The sequence below is a fragment of the Notechis scutatus genome, chromosome 1 (assembly GCF_049901735.1).
Source record: "Notechis scutatus isolate UNSWTSFEM ecotype Mainland chromosome 1, rNotScu1.2, whole genome shotgun sequence".
In the NCBI taxonomy this organism is placed as follows: domain Eukaryota; kingdom Metazoa; phylum Chordata; class Lepidosauria; order Squamata; family Elapidae; genus Notechis; species Notechis scutatus.
In genome coordinates, this window is record NC_142009.1 from 25642947 (window position 1) to 25668700 (window position 25754).

Genomic DNA, 25754 nt, shown 5'->3' on the forward strand with positions numbered 1-25754 from the left:
GATTTCAGATGGTAATTTCAGATTTTATGACTCAATAATAAGTCTGTTAAAGTAATGAGAAACAAGCAAAACTTGCACTCTCTTGGACCGTTTAAGACAAAAATCCAAAATGAAGTTCGTAATGTTTGGTTGGAAGCTACCATAAGTAGCTTATTGTGTGATACAGCAGCTGTATTGTGCATCCTACACTCTAGGATGATAGGGAAGATATTTTGAATTTAAAATATCACCCTTTCAAGTATTTGACACTAGTATATCTTACCTGTCTTCTCAAGACAAGAAAAGTCACCCCTTTTATTGGATGTTTCTTATACTTAAGTAATCCTGTGCCTTTATTAAACTTTATATTGCTAGATGCCCTTTAAAAGCCTTAGACATAATCTGCTTTACTTGTATGGTTCCCTATTTTAAACAGACACCACTACTTAATAGGCTTGCTCTTTTATTTGTGCTGTTGGTATGAATTTTATTGAACAAAATGATTTCCTAGAATATGGTTATGTCCGATGCTTCTCATAATGAACCTCTTTCCACCCTCCAGGTATATATATGCCTGTTATATAAATATTGTGCTTATGGAACAAATGTTCCCCAAAAGAACAATGACTATGAATTTACATAATATAAGCAGTTAATTTTAACATTGCTTTGTGTGAACGATTGCAAATCCGACCTATTTGTTTAATAGCTCTTTGTATTGTGCAAACCCTAAAAATGGGCTGGTAATCAAATAAATGCTATTTATTTAGTCATTGGGTATTGGGTATTAATACATTTGACTGCAATATCCCCTAGAAAAATTACTGTCTTGGATTAATTTATTCCATTTACTCCCAGCTGAATTATTAAAGCTATTGTCAAAATCATTTTCCTGGTCAGAATTGACAACTATTAAGATAAACTGGAAATCAATAATGTCAATTTTTCATTATTTTGCAGTTTGAAAACTATCTTGGTGGGGAATCCTCTGGACAACACAGTGGACTTGTCTGGCATCCCTTTGACCATGAAGGAATTAGACCGGGTTATCTCATACATCCAGCACAGCTCTGAGTATATTGAAAATGTGGAGCTTTGCTTCACTGAGCTGACAGATGACCTGTTCCTCCAGCTTTTGCCAGTTCTCGGTGCCCTACCTCGTCTTGCAACTCTTTCCCTTAATGGCAACAGGCTTACAAAAGCCATCCTCCGGGACCTGACTGAAGCTTTGAAGGACACCAGAAACTTCCCCAGCATGACTTGGATTGATCTGGGCAATAATGTGGACATATTCTCTCTGCCACAACCGTTTCTGGTTAGCCTTAAGAAACGAAGCCCTACCCAAAGCAATCTCCCAACTATTCTTGAATTTGGTGAAAGTCAGGTGAGTGACCTTGAGAGCCAAGAAGGTCTTTCATCACAGGATGAGGACCAAAATGATGGTGGCCTGGAAGACATTAAGACCAGGCAGGTATGGACAGGTGAAGCTGTTGAGGTTAAGCTGCTGCCAAATGAACCTACAAATCAAGAACAGATTTCTACCTGTTTGTTTCAGACATGAAATAAGTGTCTCTCATTTGCCTAGGTTGTGCCAAATGGATCCTTTATAACCACAAAGGATCTTGGCTAGTTTATGCTAATGAAGCTATCTTCTAATAAAAACTTTTTAATTCCTTAACTTGCAGGACCAAAAAAGGAAGGCCAAATTACAAAGTTGGCCGCAATTCACATATTAATGATCTGCTACAATTTGAACCATTATATAGAATTATACTGGAAAGGATTTACGCCAATTCCAGCTTCTTGCTCAGTGCAGTATCCAAATCAAAGCATCTCTTTAATTCCTGAAACCTTATAGTTATTACAGGGATGATTGCTAGTTGACTGTTGAAGGTATAAAAAACACACAAAAATGCAATGCCACTATTGAGCCTATTTTTTTTCCAGGCAGGTTAAACACTTTAAATACACTAATTAGAATTTTCATATTAGGTATACCAGTACAAATAATTCTGTACTCAAGTTTTTACTTTCCAAATGAATTACTTTGAATAGAAGCTTTAGGTGGGAAAAGTCCACGCTCGGATAGAAACAAAATTAATCCCATGGATTAAACAGAAACATGTTAATCAACTCACCAAGTTTGAATGTCTCACTGTATAATCACTGCCAAGAAGGTAACCATCATTACTGTACCTTCTGCATTTCATTCTCTCCCAACCAATTTGTCTCCTGTTCTGAATAAGCCATGGATGTGTACCTATCTCAGGTTATGCCATGAATCTGATGAATTTGGCTGTAATCCATGAGTTTTATTTGCAAGGTCTTAAGGTGCTACAAGATTGCTGGTCTTCAGATGTAATTTTTATACATCAAAAGCAGTGAGTCAGCAGGGCTGAAAAACTTGCACCTTCTGAACTCAAGCCCCCAGAATGAAATAATTTGAATACAAGACAGATACTATTCATTGACAGATGACAGATTACATTGGTTCATAAAGCAAACAAATCAGTATAAATGAAAAAGTCCCCATTCCCTTGCTTTAAGAGTGTGAATTGATGGTACTAAAGGGTTAGCAAGGCCTTGGCTTTAGGCACCAGGGGATGAAATTTGTTGCAAGTTGCTATAATTACACTTTGTGGAAAAAGTGTAGCTGCTTTCAGTTACTCTGGATTTCATCACTGTGCCGCAGAAGAGACAATAGAATCAATTCAGCTTGATAGTGTCAATTTTTCCTGATGTTCTTAGGTACCTGGATTACATATTTAGGGGAGCTTTAGTCACCAACCCTTTGCAGCACTTGACTGTCATGAAGTAAATGCTGGCTTTATTTCTTTTGAGCTACCCATGAAGAATCTTGCCCAAATTAACTATCACGCCAATCTCTTGTGTGAGCTTTCAACACTATGGTTTTGGTAAATCAAAAGCACTTCATCCTGGCAGGTTTGAAGAGCAGCTGAACCTTTCAGACTGGGCTCAGATTGTAATTGCTAGGATTAATCTACTTTAGGGAGGAGGTGCAGCTCATCATGACCAATTTTCAGAATGTGTTTTTTCCCTTAAAATCTCACTGCTGTTGTGCCCATTTTGAGTATTTGTATGTTTTCAGTAGTGTTAATCTGGTACTTCATAGAAATCAGCATCTCCATATTGTCCCTAGTTTGCATGTAGCCAAAGTCTTTTATATGCTTTGTCAGAAATAAAACTTGTTTGAAAGATGGCTGTTTCTCCTTGGTGTATTTGCAGGAATGGGAGGCTAAATCTTGTGCAACTGCTGAGCAGGGTTGGGCAGTCATTACACTGAATTATGCAAGGAAGGTAGATTTTGAGCATCATCATTCCTGGAGTATCAAGTTATGCTGTCACTTCAACCCCATTAATCCAGAACACAATATGGAGGCTTGGTTAAAGTTTTCTTGGGTTTTTTTAATGTCAAATGAACAGCCTGAATATAAACATCGGGAGGCTTTCTTAAAAGGGGGGAGATAAAATAAAAGTATTATTTTACTTTTTATATCCCTTAACTGCAATGATCAGGAAACTAGAAACTCACATGAGATGTAAAGCAACTCAAAATCTGCAACTGGAACTAATTCCTTCCACGGAGTTGGTCTTAATAGTGCAAAAGACTTTTGCCCCCACCTACAGGAAACTAGTAGCCCAGCTCACAATTCCAAGAAAAAAATTAAGACAGTAAGCATTATTCAGTGCATCTGTTTATGAAGCATAATTACACTCTCAAGACAGGCAATTGCTTAAGTGCATTTGCTTATACAAAATTAACATTTTGTGCGTGTCTTAATAAAAACCCACTTGTGCCAGGTGGCAATATCCAAGTTTCCTCATGCCTCCCTATCTATCTCTGGGTATAAGCAATCATAAAAGGAATATTTAGGAAACAAAATATTTCAGAGAACCTCCAACTCAAGTCACAGTAAAATTGATAAACAATGGCAGAAGAGATGCCATAATTTCCATTAGGTTAAAAAATTGACAGAAGCAGAATACTGGTGTCATGAAACTGTAAATTTGCAATTTCTTTAGCTCGTTTTTTTTTAGGCTTAGCTGCAGTGGTCTTATTTCACAATTTAAATGGTGTTATTTTTTCATATAACTTCAACAGGCATTTTAAAGGACAGATTACCTACAGGATTAAGTTAAAAAAAACTTAAAGCCTGCAGAAAAGTAACAGAAACTGTTAACAGATGGAACATATCAGTAGTACCACTCATTTTCCATATAGCCACACAGAACCTTTGGCAAGGCCAGTATTTCATAGGTTTGGAGTGTATTTAAGACTCCTTAATACTGTTTTAGGAGCTGCACCAGCCATCAGTTGGCCTATGGATGCATTCAAAATAATGTTACCTCTGAAGTCCTAGATGGCCCAGGGCCTGGATACCTTTGAGATTGCTGTTGTAAGAGGTGCAAGATGAATTTTTAAGCCCTGCCAACTGCAGGGCTCTGAAACTGGACCCATTCATTGTGCACAACAAAGGGAAGAAGAGTTAGTTTGTAAGTTTACTGCCACAATAATTCAGAAAATACTTTTTGCCCCAATATGTAGGTCTTCATAGGGTCTCAAGGAAAAAATGGACACGTTCTGTAGTCTTGAGTGCACTGAATTGTAGTAATGTTTGTCCAAGCCTGAAACAAGATTTTACAAATTGGTTAACAACATTGAAGCACTTTTTACTTGTATTAATAATGGCTTCTTATATGAAGTTTGTGAACACTTATAACAAACTTGAGGGAGAAGAGCAATATCCCTAATTAGTATTCCTGGGCAAACAAAGCCCTTTGAAAATAAGATGCAGAAATCAATCCCACCAAAATACATTTAAAATTCCAACATTAAAATGTACAGATCTCTTTTAGTATGTTTATCTGAAAACTGCATTTCAAATTGTCCAATTACTAGATGGGGTCTCAGCTACCCAATGGGCGAAGTAGATACCTACCTACCTCCATACATCATCTTAGAAGTGTATTCTTCTAAAATCTTTCACTTCTCAACTTAAATAATGCAAATCTGGTGTCTAATTTTAACCACGTTCATAGCAGTACAAATAGTGTACAAGCCTCTTCAAGGAAATCTGGATGGACTTCCATCTTTGAAGATTAGAGAGACCTAAAGAAAGAAAAAGAATTGGGAATTCCTGCTGCCAGACTAGTTTAATATAGTAAGTTAAGATGATGCCCTAGAAAACAAGACTGAATTCTAGTCCCAGCTTAGGTGTGCAAGCTGGCAGGATGTTGGGCCAGTCGCTCTCTTGGCCCAACCCCTCTCACAGGGATGTTATTCTGGGGAAAATGGGAAGGAACATTAGGAATGTTTGTTGCATTCAATTAAAGTAATTATTTAAAAAATTAATAGACGCCATGTTTTCTCTCAAATAGGAAAGTCAAGAAAAAAATCTTGCCTTATCCAGATTATCAGTTCAAATTTTATTAGTCCCAATGCCACATACAAGCAATATTGAATAAAGTTTTACATCCGTGTGCAACATGTGAGAGAAACATTAAATATAATGGAGCCTAAAATTAAAAACATGGTTAATAAAATGAACCCAAATAAAATCAGCTCCAATCCTAAGTAATGGTACAGCATACTGTTTCTACAGTATGGTAGCACAGAACTTGAAAGGCTATTTTCATATCCTTGTTTCTGAGTACTAGTATTAAAATAGAAATTGCACTTCCTATCTGGAATTTTTTTCAAGACAGGATATGTAAGGGTCTGTCTATAATCTATAGATACTTTATATAGGGAACAGTATAATAGTATATGGCCTAGAACTTCTATTGACCCATTGCCACATGGACATAACCAAAGAACCCCAGGAAGGACTGCTGAAGGCATAATATCCAACCTGGCTAAAAGTGAAGGACTTACAAAAAAATCAAACTTGATTTTAAATATGTAGCTGGAATGGATCTTTTTGGGTGCAAATGATAATGGGAGTGTGACACCTTACTTGTGCTTGTTTGAAAAATCTGTATCCCAGTTGTTGCTTAAGGACATTATCTAGCATTATCAAAACTTAACACGCAAAATTTCCACTGAAGCCCAGCAACTAAATTATATCTTGTCCTGATTCTAAACTGCCTGAAATCCAGAACCAAATCTGATTTATTTAACAGAACCTCTGATATAATAGCTCTGGGTTCAAAATATTTTTGCACGTTGCACACATCCTTACAAGCCAAGAATTATCCATTTGACTTACATCTTTCCAGGTAAGAGTTGGCATTTCAATCACCATCACTCATCTTGGAGGGCAGCTTCTGGCTCCCTGAAGAAAGAAGAAAAGCTTGTAATGAAAAAAGGCTTGTAATAAAGAGACAACAATGGTTTTCCCTCCATAGAGACTCCTCAGAAAGAACCATCTCAACAGCAAAAGTCTGCCGGTAATTCCAGCATATATAAGGTTTTATATCATCACGGTGAGCCTTCCTTCCATATTATCCAACTTCAGAGGCTTTTAAATTTACCTTTGCATGTTCCTCCCGCAACTCTACACACTGGTCCTTTCCACTGTTTTTTGAAGTCAGTTCCCACATGGCAGCGGAAGAAAGCCTGCAATACAATGCAAGATAAGGTAGGTGAGAAAGCACCTTAAAAAAGGTTTCTGTAATGGCGGTGGGAGGTTGGGCCTAGTATCTCCTCTTCCTCCCTGTTTTTTTGTCCGGACTAAACCTAGGCCCGTCTCGGGAGGAAAAAATAGTGGCAGGGGAGGGGAGGGCAACTTGCGGTCAGCCACGAGGAGTCTTTCGTCAGTTCTCGCGTCTGACGGCACTTCCTATCTCGGCTTCATCATCCCGCGAAGGGGAAAAATTAAAGGCCCACGCGAGGCGCCATAGGCCGCCGGGTAACAAAAAGGATAACGTTGCCTCGCAAAAGGCCCAGACAAGGACAGACCCGTCACCCCCGCAATTCACACTTTTTCTGGGGCACCATAAAAATCTCTCACCTCCTTCCAACGTCAACCGCGACAGCCAGGAAAACTGCGGAAAAGGGCGAGACGCTTCCACGCGGTCTCTTTTAAGGCGGGGAACAAACCATTCGGACGGCGGGTGGGGGGACCGGGAAAAAAGTGGCTGCTGATTGGTTTGAATATACCATTTCGCGGCGGCAAAAACGGGGGGGCGGAGAACGGAAATGGTTTGAAAGCGGGAATATCTTGGGAGATTTCCGGGTCAATAACACGGGCGGGGGGGGGGGAGGGGGAAGAGAGGGAGCGAGACTTGCCTGCAAAGGCGCACAGCAGCGGTTTAAAAAAAGGGTTGATCTTCTGAGATGTGCTTTTCACCGCGGAACATTGCTGAACCCAAGAGGAGCGCAGTCGCTAATAGCTGCAACATAATTGTTGGGGGAGAGTGGGATTAGTGGTGTCAAATTAAGAATCGGGATTTCCCATATTAAAAAAACAACCAAGCGTAACTAAGAGAAGCGAGCGTCAGATTGTCTGCATCTGCACATAAGATGCTGTTATAATCACGGATCAAATATGCTTGGGTGCAGCCAAATAGAATAGGCAGGTTCACTGCGAAGTGTCTTGTTCGCCTAAGATGGATCTGATTGCTGGTGTGTAGAGTTGTAATTGCAGGAATGTTATTTTGATGGCAAACCTCAGGTAATGAATGTTTACAAAGCAAATACAACTCAGGCAAACAAAGTCACTAATCTAAAGGAAATGCAAGACTAGACTCCAATAAAGTTCATCAGGATTCATTTGATCATGATCAAACACCTTGACTGCCTCGTCATTACAACACTGGTGATAACTTGACATCTTACTAAAAGGCAGGTCCCAAATTTTTTGCCACCCCTCCGTTGCATGAACTGATTTCAATGAAAGGAGCCTAAATTAAGTTTTATTAATTAGACAGAAAGTGATGTAGCTGTAAATTAGCATATGTTACATGATGATCAGATGGTTCAGTGTTCATTTTAGAGCATAAATATGGTAAATATAAAGATACTTACTAAGCCCTTGCAAGGTTGGGACAGTCAGGTCCATCTTTGGTGACCTCATAAGTCCTGTCCAAAGTGCCATTCTCGAGCACCCAAAAGAAGACAGAGCCAACCAGAAAAGAAGTAACCTGGGGATGAGAAAAAAAGGTTAAGGAAGCCCTGACAGAACATAGGCTGCCTCTGCAAATTCAACCTTGTTCTTTTTATAATGTTTCATGAGGGTTGATGCTTCTGGACTATGTCGCCATCCATGTCTAACAGGAGAGCCCTTGGTGACAGGGCTGATAATTTATCTGCCCATGGGAGCAATAATAGCCCTGGGTAGCTTCGCTGAATAGGCCAGTGTGATGCATTCCTTAACCCATCTGCTGAAGGAGAAAGCTATTACTCATCTTCCTAAAACATTTGCCCAAGAGGAAAGGAGCAGACACGCCCTTGGATGTGCTTGATGTAAGTTCTGAAGGTCCTATACATATCTAGCTTATGCCAACTTCTGAGCACTTCAAAGGATTTGGCAGAAATTTGGAACCAAAATTAATATTGGAATTCATAGGCATAGAACAAGGTTTATATGGAATCTTGTGCCCTATAAAAATTGGAGTCCACCTGAGGTCTGAGGGATTTTATACTTCCCACAAAAAAACCCCCCCCCAAAAAAAAAAACAACCATTTTTTAAATAAAAAAAAAAAAACCCCCCCCCAAAAAAAATTACACCCCCCCCCCCCCCCCCCCCCCCCCCCCCCCCCCCCCCCCCCCCCCCCCCCCCCCCCCCCCCCCCCCCCCCCCCCCCCCCCCCCCCCCCCCCCCCCCCCCCCCCCCCCCCACCCCCCCAACCCACCCCCCCCCCCCCAAACCACCACCCAACAACCAAAAAAAAAAAAAAAAAAACCCAAAAAAAAAAAAACCAAACCTCCAACCCAAAAAAAAAACACACAAAAAAAAACATACCCCCACACAACCACCCCTCACCACAACACCCCCCCACCCACCGCCCCCCGCGCATCCACCCCCCACGCCCCATCCCAAAAAAAAAAAACCCCACAAAAAACTCCCCCCCCCCCCCACCACCCCCCCCTGGTTTTATGAACTTAACATCATCTTAACTTGGTAAAAAAGATAAATCTTTCCTCACAGGAATTTCCTAACCCTCTTGGCTGGACTTAGAGTAACTAGGAAACCCATTTTCTCACCAAGAATATTCATTGGAAACTGTTTAATGGACACAAGAGAACATGGTCACTTCCTTGAAAACTGATGTAAAATCCAATGATAATTAGGAGATGAAATTTGTGCCTTTAAGAAACCAACATGCATAGGGGGTGCCCTGAAAGAGCCTCTCCTAATTGTCCAGAAAAATGGACTACAAGTCAGTATTGCACAGGCTGCTCCTTATAGCTGCTCCTTGCCTATCCAGCTTGTAGAAATCTCAGAAATTCCAGTTCCTTGTGTTATTTCTATAAGATTCCTTTTCTACACCACCATTCAAATACTGTTCAGGTTTTCTGATATAGTTCCCTTGTAGTGGGATGTCTAGTTACCAAAACAATCTGTAGTTTGATATGCCAGCATAGAACATATGCCTCTGTTTGTCCTCCAGATACAGCTCATAACCACTTTGGATCCCTTAGGCTTAGCAGTTCTGTTTTGTGTTCACACATGACTCAAGGCACTTGCCTCATCTCCACTAAGATTGAATACCATGACCTCTGGGTCAGATTACTTTAACTCTTGAGCATCTTTATCTTGCTTGCTGCCTGGACAGGTTTGGTGTTGGCAGGAAGATGTAGAGAAGGCCACTTTGCATAAGGTAAACAACACATTTCCCTCTATCCTTTAGTCATGGAACTTGGAGGGGACAAAACAGCTCCTCTGCTGTCAAAAACAGATTAACCGAGATCTCTAGAGTTCATTGGATGTAGTATCCATTTGCAGAGATAAAGGAAAAAGTCCATGAAAGAAAGAGGCCAGATCCATTAGCAAAGTGCTAAAAGGAAATGTTCATCAGGTCCCAAGTGAATTCAATTTATGTATTCATTTTATTCTATTTGTAACTCCATCTCATTGTTCTGATGACTCTGGGTAGCTTACAAAAGATAAATATTTATTTATTTATTTATTTATTTATTTGATTTGATTTGCCAATTGTTTACAAGATAATAAGTATAAGTGTATACATAGTTGTGAATACATGAAATGGGTACATATAAGAAAAATAAAAGAAGAATAAGAGAAACAATAGGACAGGGACGGTAGGCACGTTGGTGCGCTTTTATGCACGCCCCCTACAGACCTCTTAGGAAAGGGGTGAGGTCAATAGTAGACAGTCTAAGGTTAAAGTTTTTGGGGTTTGGGGAAGAAACTACAGAGTCGGGTAGAGTATTCAGACATTGACCACTCTATTGCTGAAGTCGTATTTCCTGCAATCAAGTTTGCTGCGGTTAACTTTGAGTTTGTATCTATTGTATGCTCTTGTGTTGTTATGGTTGAAGCTGAAGTATTCATTGACAGGTAGGACATTGCAATGTATGATTTTATATACCATGCTTAAATCAGACCGAAGACGGAACAATCAAAAATTTAAAAATTACTTTAGAGCTAAGTCCAAGGAGAAGAATGAAGGGCATATTCATCATAGAGTCCATGGAATCGGCACCAGCACAGCTGTTTTCCAATTCCACTAAATGTTCTCAAATCAGCCCCATCTTCACTGTTGTCCCTGAATGTTGAGTTCTGGTACATAGGCAATACAGTACTGTGCTGTGAGCTGATCAGAGCTCCCTCTAGTGGTGCTATAATAGACTTACTAAACTCATCAGCCAATACCGATTTCTGAGCTATTGCAGGTTCTACTAGAAATCTCTAAATCTCTAATATGCTATCCAGAGTTTTATTCTGCAAAACACAACTTACATTAAAGGGCATTGCACCATCCAATTTTACTGAAAAACAGAAGGTGGAAAGAATAATACCAAAACAAAGCACTGTGACTTATACCCAAAAGTAAAAGAAACATAAAGGAAGCACAATGTGCCTGATGCACATCAATTTATGTATGCAGGTATTTATTTGTATCCCTTTATTATTTTCACAAATAACTCAAGATGGTGAACATACATACCTTCCTCCTCCTATTTTCCCAACGACAATCCTGAGAGGTGAATTGGGCTGAGAGAAAAAGACAGTCTTTCATGGCTAAGCTGGCACTAGAACTCACGGTCTCCTGGTTTCTAGCCTGGTGTTTAAAGCAGGCTACACGATCTCTTTTCCAGTCAAGGGAAAGAAAGAAAACTCCACACCCTCCAGATAGCCATTTTCTTGCTAGGAGCTGAGGGGAGAAGAGAAGGATTCTCCCGGGGATCCTTCAGCCAGGTCACACCGTCTGTCAGCCGTTCTGCCTCCCTGGGCCAAGGGCGAGGGATGGTCCCTCGGAAGAAGGGCAGCGCTGCCCTTTGCCTTGCCCTATCATTGGCCGCTCTCTCCCTTTCCCGCCTTCCCTGGTAGAGCGTGGATAGAGACCCAAAGCAGGCGCCAGGAAGAGCCTGCAGTTGCTGCTGCTACCCCGCCTCCTCCGTTCAGGCCCGGAGGAGCGAAGGGACTGACCGCGTTGGACTCTGCCTCGCCACCAACCAGGGACGGAGGGAGACTCGAGTTGCTGTGACCAGGCTACGAGCGGTAAGAGTTTCCGCCTTGCGGGCGGCGGCAGCTGAGGAATCGCGCGTGCGTGCACACAAACAGAAAGGGAAAACACCCCGACTTGGTTTGCGGGCATCGAAAAGTTCCCAGCTCTGGAGGAGACCCCCTAATGAATCAGCCGAGGAGTTGATGGGCAAGATGCTACACCGCTCGCTGCCACACCGGTCGGAGTGTCATTCTCGGCCCTGAGACTCTCTTGGTAGCTAAACGGAACTTTGCAAAACGCTGGGCTGGCTCACTAATTAGGATAGGATAGGATAGGATAGGATTCTTTATTGGCCAAGTGTGATTGGACACACAAGGAATTTGTCTTGGTGCAAATGCTCTCAGTGTACATAAAAGAAAAGATACATTCGTCAAGAGTCGAGAATCAGAAGGCACAACACTTAATGATAGTCACAGGGTAGAATAAGCAATCAAATCATACTAGGAAACAGTCAGTATAAATCATAAGGATACAAGCGACAAAGTTACAGTCATACAGTCACAAGTGGGAGGGGATGGGTGATAGGGAGTGATGAAAAGATTCACAGTAATAGTAGTGCAGACTTTGTAAATAGTTGGACAGTGTTGAGGGAATTATTTGTTTAGCAGAGTGATGGCGTTTGGGGAAAAACTGTCCTTGTGTCTAGTTGTTCTGGTGTGCAATGCTCTATAGCGTCGTTTTGAGGGAAGGAGTTGAAATAGTTTATGTCTGGGATGTGAGGGGTCTAAATATTTTCACAGCCCTCTTTTTGAATTACTGGGGTTTCCTCCATGCTGTTCCTTTGTCAGGGCGGCCATCCTTGTTTTGATAACAAGTTTGGAAGGACGAGCCCCAGGGAACCTCTGGGAGTTGAGTTGCAACTGAAATGAACAATTCTACCAAAACTGTCAGCGGCTCTGATCAGCACAGAGCGGGCCCAGGGTCTCTCATGTCTTAATTTGAAGGCTGGCTTGACAAGCATCCTAATCCTGGCTTAATAAATGCAATTGCTGTATTCGCCGCCCATGGTCTGTCCAAAGCAGTGAGCTACATGTTGTGTGATACATGTGGCCTGAATCACTTAAAACATCGATCGGAACCGCACTAACCGTTTTAACCAAGTTGTGAGAACCCACTCAAGATTTTCGAGCAGGACAGAGTTTCCAGAATCAACCTGGTGTGAGACTGGGGACATGTTCAAAGGAGGTAATTCATACAGCACATAGACTAGAGGTCTCCAAACCTGGCAACTTTAAGACTTGTGGACTTCAACTCCCAGAATTCTGGGAGTTGAAGTCCACAAGTCTTAAAGTGTTCAAGTTTGGGGGGGCTGACATAGACAACTGAATTTAATTTGATGGATAGCCTTCCCAAGCTATATTATCCAGAATGCCTTGTAGGTGCTGGCTGGCCGGCTCTCAAAATCTGTAGCTCTCAGAACCAGATTATGGGGGAACACTCTGGTTTCACCCTCTCTCCTCTCTGCATCTGTTCTTAAAGAGAAGCACTTTTGCTTTGAGGCTATTGTTGCCAAAGGCAATCCTTTGCCTTTGGCAACAATATACACAGGCAATCCTTGATTTACAACAGTTCATTTAGTGACAGTTCAAAATTAGGAAAAAAAAACCATTTTTCACATTTACATTGCAGCGTCCCTGTAGTCACGTGATCAAAATTCAGATGCTTGGCAACTTGGTTTATATTTATGATAGGTTGCAGTGGTTGCAGTGTCCTGGGGTCATAGGACCACATTTTGCAACCTTCTGACAAGCAAAGTCAATGGGAAACCAGATTCACTTAACAACTGGGTTACTAAATGAACAACTGCAGTGATTCACTTAACAACTGTGGCAAGAAAGGTCATCAAATGGAGCAAAACTCACTTAACAAATGTTTCCCTTAGCAACCAAAATGTTGGGCTCTATTGTGATGGTAGTTGAGGACTACCTGTACTTAGCCCAGCCAGCCCATTTATCCCTTTGATTAAAAAGCAATTAGTCCTGAGCTTGCAAGAGCTGTTCCAGGCAAACAACTTGATAAGCTAATATTATGGAAACTTTCATTGTCAAGCATTCTTAAAGAACAAACTATCAATGTCAGTCATTTGTCATCACAGATGGGCTTACATATTATGCTTAAATTAGCTACTGAAGTAATTCATTTTCTAAGTTGACAGTGTTGAAACATAAATTAACTAGATAGATGGAGTTTGCACAACAGACTGAGTCACCCTAAAAGCAATCCAAATTAACAGTAATCAACCTTATCTTATTGTGTGATTGCGACTGTAAGGTCTTTAACTGAGCCAATCATTAATGTTGTACAAACTCAGCCAGAGATTATTGCATTGTTCATTTCAATGATATTTGGGGAAATAAGCAAAAGGGTGAATTCTTGTAAAGCTTACAAGGAAAAGGAGCTCAGTATGCACAATATTAGTACTGGCATGGAACCTGAGCTTTGCTTCAGGTGGGAGAGAGAGGTTAGGTTAAGGAAAGCAGGAGAATGCCATGCTACTTCAGTGGAATGAAGATCTTGAGTCTTGGCCTAGGCCAGTGTTTCTCTGCCTTGGCAATAGCAATAACAATAGCACTGAGACTTATATACTTGCTTTACAGTCCTCTCTAAGCGGTTTACAGAGTCAGCATATTGCCCCCAACAATCTGGGTTCTTATTTTACTGACCTCGGAAGGATGGAAGGCTGAGTCAACCTTGAGCCTGGTGAGGTTTGAACTATAGGCAGCCGGCAGTCAGAAGTAGCCTGCAGTACTGCACTCTAACCACTGTGCCACACTGTGGCTCAGCTTGAAGACGTGTGGATTTCAACTCCCAGAATTCCCCAGCTAGCAAACCTGGAAAGACTCAAAAGCAGCTGTAAGGGCTCATTTGATTTTTCCCTGCCTACAAGATCAATGCTTTGAATGGGGGAATTCTCGTGTTGCAATGGAAAATTGCTTCCAGGGGACAATTTGTTTATCTTTATCTCAATGTCTTGCTCTATGGTCTTTTCTATTGCAGTTTTATTGGGGAAAGGAAAAAAGTCAAAGGGGAGAGGAAAAGAATAAAGTCAAAGAGGAAAACAAGTAATCATGACTAAGCACATCCAGTTAATCCACAAGCTAACTATTTAATCATCAATATGGTTGGCTTGTCCCTTTCAGGAACAAGATACAAAGGGCAAAGGTCATGCTAGGTGGAGGGGATTGGAGGCAACTCTTGTTCCTACCTGTTAGAGGAGACACAGCTTAGCTCTATGGGCTTATGCAACAAATGTATATTCAGAGGTGAAGTCCTGAAGCTTTTTTGATGTGCTTTTCATCGGCTTAGCAACAGCCACAGCAATGGAGCTATTGGAAAGGTGCTTTGCATCTTGCTTTTTTTGTGTGCCTTTCTGAAATTAAGTGCTGATACTCATTCCTGGGAACACTACAGCCTAGTGTTTCTAGCCCAAACTAATTTTGTTTGTTTTATAGAAAGTGTCAGGGAAATAACTTTAAGAGCTGACCAGCTGCCATGATGCTGCAATGCTGTAATACTGTAATGCTATAATGATGACGCCATGGTAGGAATGAGTCATCAGGGTTATTTGACCCGTTACCACTTTAAGAGGCCCCAGTCCAGAGAGAAGGCCAAAATGACTAGAGAAACCAGAGAGAAGAAAAACTCCGTGAGAGCTTCCACCAGAGTCAGAGGGACTATGAATTGTGGTTTGTTTGTAGTTAGTGCTTGTAACGGAAACAAGCAATATGGCTTCCGTCAGCATAATGGGAGGAGGTTTCGTGGTATCTTAGCTAAATGAGACAAACTACCTTTCCTGGAGAGTAAAGATGGAGATGTACCTGCAAAACGAGGAGTTGTGGTCAATAGTTACTGATCTACCAGCAGTCCTGATGGGGACCGGAGAAGAAATAAAACAGGAATAGCAACAGAGTTGGGCTTAGGGCTCCATGGTTTGAGATCTTGTCTCTTTCTGGGAATACGGGTAGTCCTCAACTTACGTTCACAATTGAGCCCAAAATGTCTGCTGTTAAGTGAGATTATTAAGTGAGTTTTGTCTCATTTTACAATCTTTCTTACCATGGTTGTTAAGTGAAGCACCACAACGGATAAGCTAGTAACCCGGTTGCTAAGTGAATCTGCTTTTCCCACTAAGTTTGCTTGTGAGAAGATTGCAAAAGGTGATCACATGACCTCGGGAAGCAACAACACTCATAAATATGAACCCAGTTGCCAAGCCTCTGAATTTTGATCACATGATTGTGGGGATGGCTGCAAAGGTTATAACTGTGAAAAATGGTCGTAAGTCCCATTATTCAGCGCCGTGGTGACTTTGAACAGTCACAAAAAGGAACTGCTGTAAGTCGAGGATTATCTGTATGACCTCTTTCTATCCTAGGCTCAGGTAGCTCATCTATTTCTCCCCTCCAGTTAATTCTTAACAAATTACTCTCCAAAGCAGGGGTCTCCAACCTTGGCAACTTGAAGACTTGTGGACTTCAATTCCCAGAATTCCTCAGCCAGCTTTGCTGGCTGAGGAATTCTGGGAGTTGAAGTCCACAAGTCTTCAAGTTGCCAAGGTTGGAGACCCCTGCTCTAAAGCCCCAAGTTTTGCCAAAGCCAGTTATCCCAACGATGATCTTTTGGACTTTGAGTGTGGTGACTGTTCTGTCTTATCCCCTGGAGTGAAAGGGAAATCTGCCTGCCCGGACATCTTCAATCAGCATCACTTGGAGGGCTCATTTGCCATGCTCACTGTAAGCATCTCCTTCTTTTTCCCTGCAGACCCTTTCTGCAAAATGCTACCAACGAAACTGCGTGTGGCGGTAATTGGGGCAGGAGCGGCAGGACTGTGTGCTGCCCGGCACATCCTTGCCTCTTCTGGGACTTTTGCTCCACCCGTGGTATTTGAGGCCTCGGATCGCTTGGGAGGCACCTGGATTTACACGGAGGAGAAAGAAGATGCCATGGGAAGAATCATCCATTCCAGCATGTACCGGGACCTCAGGTAGTCACTCAAGGGTGCTTTGGGATGGGCTCTCTATGCCAGTGTCTACCAATATACTAGAACAATGGTCGCCAACCAGTGGGTCGGGGACCACTGGTGGTCCGCGAGAAAATTTTGGTGGTCTGCAGAGAAATGTCACCCCCAAAACCAATTAATCCAGGCTGCGTGGGAATACAAGGCTGCGTGGCCCACATGGCCTGCAGGAACACAAGGCTTGCATTGCTTGCATTGTGAACAACACGAGATAGTGAGGGGAGGGGGAAAGGGCGGAGGGGGGGAACTTGCCCCACTTACCCCATGCGCCTCACCTGGCCACCGGGGCTGCTTCTTTCCACTTCTTTCTTCTTCTGCTTTTGTCTGCACCCAAGGAAAGCAGCCCTCCCCAAACCCCTCCAGAAAGGAGTCTTTGGGACCCTGCAAGGCATCCTGCTCCAAGAGGCTGCGCCGACGCAACAAGTCTCACGAAGACTCATTTCTGGCGGAGTTTGGGGGAGAGAAAAAAAGACTTCTGCTGCTTTCCTTGCATGAAGCCAAAAGTCTCTCTCTCTCTCTCTCTCTCTCTCCCTCCCTCCCTCCCTCCCTCTCTCTCTCCTCCCCTGAGAACAGAGCTGGAGACAGTATCCTGCGATCCCAAATAAAGAATGATCGATCGGTAGGAAAACAGGGTGGGGAATTTTTCTGCAGACTTTGGGGGGGATTTTCCCAGAGTCTCTGGTCCATGGGATTTAAAATTCTGAGTTTGGTGGTCCCTGAGTCCAAAAGGTTGGCGATCCTTGTACTAGAAAGCATAGGAGGAGGCCTCAGGCAGCTATTCTTTTAATACAAAAATAAAAATAAAAAAGGAAGGAGTCTGGCCAGGGGAGAGGCGTGGAATGCAGTGCAGAAAGCGTGCTTTAACCTGCTTCTGCTCCTAGGACCAACCTGCCCAAGGAATCAATGGCCTTTCCGGATTTCCCCTTTGATCCATCACTGCCTTCATTCCTGCACCACTCGGATGTTCTGACCTACCTGGATAGCTATGCAGAGCAGTCTGGAGTCTGTGACCATGTCAGGGTGAGAGACGATGGGGCTGTTAGAAGCAGGGAGGAGTGGCAGAGCAAAAAGAGGCACGTGCTCGATGGGAGGAGGGGGGCAAGGGAGCACAATGGGTTGCCAAGGTTTGCCTCTAGATCTTTCAATGCAATACAGCGTAAATGCTGCATCTGTTGATATAATTATTATGATTGATCACACAATCAGACAGATGTTTAGGCATTTTTACAGGAGCTGAAATTATTATTTTTATACTGAGATAGATAGATATGGATGGAAGAGAGAGAAAGAGGGAGGGAGGGAGGGAGGGAAGGAGAGAGAGAGGGGGGAGGGAGGGAGGGAGGGAGGGAGGGAGGAGAGAGAGAGAGAGAGTCAACTTAAGGTAGCAAACATATATAATACTCCTGCCTCCTATTTTCTGCGACAATAACAGCCCTCTGAAATGGACTGTGGTAAGAGAGAGAGTAAATGGACCAAAATCATCCAGCTGGCTTTCATACCTAAGGGAGGCATATCACTCACAGGGTCCTGGTTTCTGTCCTAACACCTTCACCACTACACCATTAGTTTTGCTGCAGAACAACCACAGCTTACAGGCCAGAGCTAGCTGGTTTCTGGAACTCCCCTGTTCTCTTCCATTTTCCTCCACCAGTTCCAATGGCAAGTTGAGGAGGTCAGGCCCGCCCAGAGGGATGCAGGCCGCCTAGGTGGCTGGGAAATCACAGCCTCAGTGCAGCACCCAGAGTCAACCCGGCAAGTCACAGAGCACTTTGATGCCATCATGGTCTGCACTGGGTGAGTCCTAGTTGAGCTGGGTTGGTGATTTTGATAAGAAGAGAAGGAGCAATAAATTGGTGGTTTCCAAGTTTAACTTCCAAGGGTGAAGTTATTGCTGTTATTGTTGTTGCTCTGTGGGGAGGTGAAGATTCGAAGAGAGAGTGGAGATTGTAGGTAACTAACCTTCTCGTGATTTCTGCAAAATTGTGTTAGAATGAATGGAAGACCAGGCAAATCACTTGATGCTTTTGTAAATCAAATAAGAAAAGGGGAATACGCTCAGATGCTTGACATGTCTCTGTTCTCCAACCTCCATCCTAATAGTTTTATTTCTGCAGCCATTACACTGTCCCATTTATACCTCCCATTCCCGGGTTGGACACTTTCCAAGGTAAGCTTTAAATCTTCCTTACTCTTTAGAGACAAGGGTGAACTTCTGGCTAGATAAGGCTAAAATCATCAGGTCCAGCATTTGACTTCCCCATCGTCCAATCAATTGAAATAGTCTAGAGCAGGGGTGTCCAACCTTGGCAACTTTAAGACTTGTGGACTTCAACTCCCAGAATTCCTCAGCCAGCAAACCTGCTCTAGAGACTTGTTTAATAAACAGTTTACTTATTACATTGTTCTGGAAAATACCCAATCGGAGCAAGAGGGCAGTAGCCTTTTTTTTCTGGTGTTGTTCCCTTACCACCATTGTTTAGACATAAGTTGCCTCTAAATGTTGATGTTTCGTGTAGCACAGCCCAGGGCCTAATAGCCAATAATACATGTATCTGTCATGAACGTGCTTGATCTTATTTAAAGCCAATGGACACCCTTATGTCTTAAGCAGCCAATTCCATGAACTTAGTTCTGCCTTACATATTCATGCTTTGATCACAGATATATATTTTTTGTGATCAGTTTGTTTGTTTTTGTTGCAGTGCAGAGTTACACGAGACAACCATTTTAAAAATGCCATTCTTAACTTAAAATTGTTTGTTTTAAATTTATTACAGCTATTATGCTACATAATACTTTTTATACATAATTAATATGCCCTGTCTGAATGAATGCAGAGAATGTAAAGTTTCTACTTCAGGGCCCAGAATTGTTACATAGTTGAATAGTTGATTTATAAAAGAATAAGTAAATAAACAAACTGTTCCCTTTTCCTTTAGTGGAAAGCATTAAATTCTATGTTTGCAACCAAACAGCAAGCAATAACCCCTGTTCTTGTTGTATCTCAATGCCTCCTGGAAGTGCAACAAGCATTTTACCAGACTTGGATTTCAAAAACAAGGACAAAGAGGAGGAAATTTCATGAAATAAAAGCAATCTAGCTTCCAAAAATTGAATACAATGCTCCAGAGACAGCGCACAGAGCCTACTTAAGTTCTGGGAATAGGCCAGGAGGAACACTTCAAGAAAAGGAAGATCCCATATACCTCTAACTGAGAGTACCCAAGTATTCAAAGGGCATGATAAGAAGGAAAAGAAGTTAGAAATGTATTCTGTAGGCTTCATTCATTTAACAAGATCAGACAAAGGTGTAGCAAATACCTTTGCAAAATCCATAACCTGTATCTTAGGGAGTCAAATCCAGATATTTAATTACTGCTAACCTGAGGTTTTTGTCATTTAGCATTGGGTGCAAATTCAGTTTATTTGATGACTCTATACTAGCAATGGCAATAGCACTTAGACATATATACTGTTTCATGGTGCTTTATAGCCCTCTGTAAGCAGTTTTCAGAGTCAGCCCCCAACAACCTGGATCCTCATTTATAGTTCCAAGGTATTCGGCAGACCCCGAGAAAGGGTTAATTCAGTAACTAAGTTAAGCATGTCTTGTGAACAAAGTCAGACCCTCACTATTTTGGGGGGGATTGCAGCATTGTTGGTTTCTGGTTTCTGCCCTTTTGTTCGGAGGAGATCAAAGTTACCGTCACCATTCACCACCTGCCCAAAGGCATCAACAGGAAAAGCGAATGAGCAAAAAGGTCCAGGCAGGAGGAAAGTAGAATAGTGCCAGCCTTTTGAGGTAGTCCAGACAAGAAGCACAAACCATGAGTACTAATATTACCTTTGTTGTCAGCTTAGAGTAACAGTCTTGGCAACTCTGAAAGCACTGCTCCCTTCTTTTACTTCTACTTTCCAGAAAACTAGGGAGGGTCCTTTCTGAGTGGCTTCCCTTGCCCCTTTTCCTTCTGTGGGCTGAGATACCTTTTGCATGGCAATTGGCTAAAGGTGAAGGTTCCCCCTGCACATATGTGTTAGTCGTTTCCGACTCTAGGAGGCGGTGCTCATCTCCGTTACAAAGCCAAAGAGCCACTGCTGTCCAAAGACATCTCCGTGGTCATGTGGCCGGCATGACTAAACGCCAAAGGCGCACGGAATGCTGTTACCTTCCCACCAAAGTGGTCCCTATTTTTCTACTTGCATTTTTACATGCTTTCGAACTGCTAGGTTGGCAGAAGCTGGGACAAGTAACGGGAGCTCACTCCCATTACGTGGCGCTAGGGATTCAAACTGCCGAACTGCCGACCTTTCTGATTGACAAGCTCATTGTCTTATCCTCTGAGTCACTGTGTCCCTTTTCTTGGCAATTGGCTAGTCTTTGGCTATTCTTCTTGTCTCCTAGGGTCATTCCCCCAATACCATTACATGGAGGCAGAGCAATAATATTGCACATATGTTGAATATGTGGTGTACCCTACGCAAGAATGTGATGAGATGGAAGCTATTGCTTGCCAACATTTTTTTCCCCTCTCTCTCCCCAGGCCGTCTTCTACACAGCCACTCTTACCGCTATCCAGAGCCCTTTGCCAACCAATCTGTTGTACTGGTAGGCGCTGGTCCATCAGGAGTTGACCTGGCCTTGCAACTCTCCAGTGTAGCTGCTCAAGTAGTACTCAGCCACAAAAGGCAACATGTGTGCGGGCTGCCCAAGGATGTGATACAGATGCCTCCACTTCTGAAAGTGGGGCAAAAGACAGTGGTATTCACAGACGGTTCTAAGATGCCAGCTGATGTCTTGATTCTCTGTACAGGCTACAAGTACAGCTTTCCCTTCTTGGACTTGGCCCAGTTGGGCTTACAAGAGACAGATTATGGAATGGGTCCCCTGTACCAGCATTTACTACCTCCCCAGCACCCATCGCTCTTCTTGATTGGGGTTTGTCAGCAGATATGTCCTTTCCCACACTTCCACTGCCAGGTGCTATTTGCGCTGGCTGTGCTAAGTGGGCGCTGTTCCCTCCCTTCTGTGGCCGACATGGAGGCTGAAGTCCAAAAACAGCTGGGACTATATTTGAAGAATGGAGGGTTGGCTCGGTACTTCCTGAAGCTGAAGGAACAGCAGTGGAGTTATATGGACAACCTAGCTCACCTTGCTGGCTTCCCACCTGTGCCACCTGCTGTCCAACAAATTTACGAAGATACCCATGCCAGCCGTCTCTGCAATGTGAGCACCTATCGTAGCAGAAACTATCGGCTATTGGGCCCAAGTGCTTGGGAGTTGGTGCAGGATTGGGGTGAGAATTGCATAAAGACTGGAGATTCAAAATGAGGACCCTTAATCCCCACGTGGCAATTCTTCTCTCTTCCTCTGTGTGGTTTTCCTTCTAAGGCCCAACTGCAATCAGGGGGAGTTGGGCCAAGAATTGCCGGATGAGATAGAGAAAGAACCAAGTCCTCCAATGGCATCATTGAAGTACAAGCAAGAAACTTGAAGCAGATCGTAAAAAGGGAGAAATAATGTATATTCCATCTGTAAAAGAAGAGGGGACTAGATTCACACAACATGCTTAATCCTAAACCAGGTTTTATTTAAAAAAACAAACAAACAGTGGCTCTCTATGGCCAAACTAACAAATTGTCAAAGTTAAGTGACAAGCTAGTTTAGGGACATCCACCCTGGGGCATGTTTTAAAAAGTCAGGAGGAAAACTACAATCGTGGCTAGTTCGATTGGTTTTGCACAGCTAACCAATCCCAGTTTTGATTAGTGTGTTATGGTGCAACCGCTAACTACAGAGTGTCCAGGCCAGGTTTTCTGGTGTGCTCTGTGACTGGGCGAAGCTAGAAAGCCAGGGTTCCTTAATTAACAACTCTTTTTGACTATGCATCACACTGCTTACCATGGTCCAGAAAATATCTGCCCTTTGTGTCCCCGTGTAAATAATTAGAAATAAAGAGAACCTGATTCCAATGAAAATGAGAAAAAAATAATCCAGTTAAGCTCCGGTCCATAATCTAAGTTTCCTTTGGTTCAACAGAGATAGGAAGTTATAGGAGGGAAGAGGCAGATCACAGATAGCGTTTTATACCAATCTGTTTTCTTATGTTTGCATTATATGTATCTTTGAAAGAAATGAATGGAAATTCATAGCAGTGTTTTAATTTGGGAGCTAGAAACTTCTTCTGGTGATATCTAATTGAGGGGACAAAGAATAAACCAAAATCATAATCTATCTGAATTGAATGCATTTCGTATTTTAAACAATTCCTGTTTCAAAAGATCTTAGAGTCGTGAGAGAATACTTTTAATGAAAAAAGAGAAAAATGTATCTGGGCTAGGTTCACACAAGTTCCTGATTACTGAACTGACTTGTTTCTGGATTTGCACCAAACAGTACACTAAACTGTAAACTAACCACATGTGTGGGCTTTCCATACTATGGTAAGCCATGGAAAATTAATGGTTTCACAATAGCCAAGCTTAGCAATGTTATGCAAATGAAGCTTCAAGATCTTTAACAGACCTCATTAAGCCAGTGTACAAATACAAACATTGTCTGAGCTTTTGTGAAGCTTGTCCTTTGTGTTCATGCACGCACAGGGCTGTTTATCCTTTACAAAGAAGAGAGAAAGAACATCAGTGGCAATATTAAAATAAGTCAGGTGTCTTTTGTATTATGCTTGAGCCCTAGTCCCTAGATAGGTTTTGAATAAAAACGTGGAGTTGCTTTTTTATTGTCATCTGCTGGGACAGACTTCCCATTTCCAGTTCATAATGTATAGGGCTAGAAACTGGTGATCTTCTACCCATGTATTAACAAGACCTGGCCATGATTCACTTCCCACTTTGGATGAGACAAGCCAAGTGCTGCCTTTTTCTGAACACTTAATACGGTGTTTCTCAACCTGAGCAACTTTAAGATATGTGAACTTCAACTCCCGGATCTCTTTTTGCTGGGAATTTTGGGAATTGGTCCTCACATCTTAAAGTTGCCAAACTGGAAAAACAGTGACTTAAACATATAGCCAGCACTAATGTGGCCATAATGAGGGCCACTGTTTCATTCAATGTCTGCATTTGTGCGCATGCATGCACATGAATGCAAAATGACAAATAAAAAGTAAGTTGTCCTTCATGCCTGAGACTTACCTGAAAACATCTATGCCCTTCTTTGGCCCAATAGTGGGTCCCACAATGATGCCATAAAACAGTCCATAGATTTCATCTGGCTTTTGGTGAATATGAGTTTACAAACTGTTCCCCTTACAAGCAGATGCTTTTGCAAATGGAGAAACTTCAACACAGCTGCTGTGTGTATCCATTATATGTCCTCAACTTTTCCCTTAGCCCAAAAATTATCTCTCCTTGATTTAAAAGTTCCAGCCCTTCTCTATTTCCCTAATACATTTTTTAAAAAAACTTTTGAAGACATTATGTGCTCTCAATCTTACTTCTAAATTTGACATCCAGGTTCATATCTGAAGTACATGATAAAAAGGAGAATCCATATATACTTAAGGTTTTTATTATTCCAATGACTTCAGTCAAAACATGTACTGGTGCTGAATTCCATTTACAATGCTTTAAACTGAAATGAGTCAGTCTTTCTGTAATTTCATCTTCCATATATGTGAGGATTAATCTTCGATGCATTAGAGGTACACAGTGATTTGTTGTGTAGACAGTTTACTTTATCCTCTACAAACATTCGGTTTGGGGGAAAATGTTTTTTTTTAATAAATTTTTATTGTTTTTTAAGACAAACATAGAAAAAACATAAAAACTGACCCTTCTTCCATATATATACATACAGTGTGTCGGTTGGTTTACAAATTGTTTTGTGCTTCCATTTTGTAGTCTTCAATTACAATTACACTGTATATATTCTTATATTTTCAATCAAATATTAAGTACATTAATATCATTGTTAATCAATCATTTGACTATACTTTTATTCATTACTGTTTTAGGAAATAATCCATATTTTACTTAATTTGTTTTATGGCAGTTCATATTATCATCTCAAATCTATCCTACAATCATTTTGTAGATATAATAAGAAAAGAATACATCTTTATATATTTATTATTTTCTAAGAATCTACATATTTCATTACCATGTTTTATTGTCTAACCATTGATAGAATAGATCCCAAATTTTATAAAATTGTTTATCATTTTGTTCTCTGATTTCAAATGTCAATCTACTCATTTCAGCATATTCCAATATTTTCTTAATGATTTCCTCCTGTAATGGTATTTTCTCATTTATCCAGTTTTTGGCAAATACAATCCTAGCCGCTGTTAATACATTTACAATCAGGTATTTCAGTTCTTTACTATACATTTCAGGCAAAACTCCCAATAAAAATATCTCTGGTTTCAAGTCTATATGCTTTTTTATCATTTTTTCCAACCACGTGTGGATTTTAGTCCAATATTTTTTGGAATCCGCACAAGTCCACCACATATGGTAATATGAGCCTGGTATCTGATGACATTTCCAGCATTTTTCAGATTTGTTCTTGAACATTCTTGCTATTGTCGGGGGAAAATGCCACCTGTAAAACATCTTATACAAATTTTCTTTATATGCTGTTGACATTGTCATCTTGTAATTTTGAGACCACAATTTTTGTCATTTCTCTAGATCAATCCCATATCCAAAATTCTTCCCTGTTTTGGGGGAAATGTTATTAGAGCCAGAAAACACTTCGACAATTTCCATGAGAGATGCTGAGTGCAGGATAGTGAAGCAGATTAGGTATCTGAAGAGCCGAGGTGGCACAGTGGTTAGAATGCAGTACTGCAGGCTACTTCTGGCTGCCTGCAATTTGGTAGTTCGAATCTCATCAGACTCAAGGTTGACCCTTCCAAGGTCGATAAAATAAGGACCCAGATTGTTGGGGGCAATATGCTGACTCTGTAAACCACTTAGAGAGAGCTGTAAAGTACTGTGAAGCTGTCTATAAATCTAATTGCTATTGCTATCTAAACCAAGAACACCTACAGGAATCTCAGATACTGGCCAGAAAATTGGGCGGTATCTTTTATGTCCCCCCCCCTCTGATAAATATGTAGAAAACTGGATTCACTTAATG

General features: G+C 41.7%; 2 protein-coding genes, 2 long non-coding RNA genes and 1 other non-coding gene across 9 annotated transcripts in view; 3 read left to right on the top strand and 2 right to left on the bottom strand.

Moving 5' to 3' along the window:
- The window catches only part of LRRC75A (leucine rich repeat containing 75A), a 58088-nt gene extending 54889 nt beyond the window's left edge, over nt 1–3199 (top strand). Inside the window, exon 4 of the mRNA XM_026671631.2 lies at nt 940–3199. Coding sequence (XP_026527416.1) covers nt 940–1540 — 601 coding nt within the window. The 3' untranslated portion in view covers nt 1541–3199. The remainder of the gene's footprint in view (nt 1–939) is intronic.
- A 185-nt stretch (nt 3200–3384) lies between these two features.
- Nucleotides 3385–3777, top strand: LOC148132711 (uncharacterized). The gene is made up of 2 exons (XR_015745976.1): nt 3385–3475; nt 3587–3777. It is a non-coding gene; the product is annotated as an uncharacterized LOC148132711 (long non-coding RNA).
- LOC113414640 (uncharacterized) lies at nt 3680–11367 on the bottom strand. Of its 4 annotated transcripts, XR_015745971.1 has the most exons (6): nt 11077–11367; nt 7970–8085; nt 6475–6559; nt 6210–6275; nt 4941–5110; nt 3680–4626 (listed from the first exon to the last, which is right to left on the bottom strand). It is a non-coding gene; the product is annotated as an uncharacterized LOC113414640 (long non-coding RNA). The 4 variants fall into 4 exon arrangements; XR_003371206.2 differs by lacking the exons at nt 7970–8085; nt 11077–11367 and adding an exon at nt 6954–7187 and having other exon boundaries at nt 4945–5110; XR_003371205.2 differs by lacking the exons at nt 7970–8085; nt 11077–11367 and adding an exon at nt 6954–7187.
- Nucleotides 6734–6804, bottom strand: LOC113414699 (small nucleolar RNA SNORD49). The gene has a single exon (XR_003371213.1). It is a non-coding gene; the product is annotated as a small nucleolar RNA SNORD49 (small nucleolar RNA).
- Nucleotides 11368–11448: 81 nt separating the features above from the next.
- On the top strand, nt 11449–22886 carry LOC113414637 (uncharacterized). Of its 2 annotated transcripts, none has more exons than XM_026671630.2 (6): nt 11449–11630; nt 16399–16621; nt 17536–17674; nt 18306–18448; nt 18769–18821; nt 21196–22886. In XM_026671630.2, exons 2-6 carry the CDS (start codon nt 16413–16415, stop codon nt 21981–21983), a joined length of 1332 nt encoding a protein of 443 aa, XP_026527415.2. In that variant the 5' UTR covers nt 11449–11630; nt 16399–16412; the 3' UTR covers nt 21984–22886. The 2 variants fall into 2 exon arrangements, with proteins under 2 accessions (XP_026527415.2, XP_087803207.1); XM_087947081.1 differs by lacking the exon at nt 11449–11630 and adding an exon at nt 15226–15283.
- The last annotated feature ends 2868 nt before the right edge of the window (nt 22887–25754 follow it).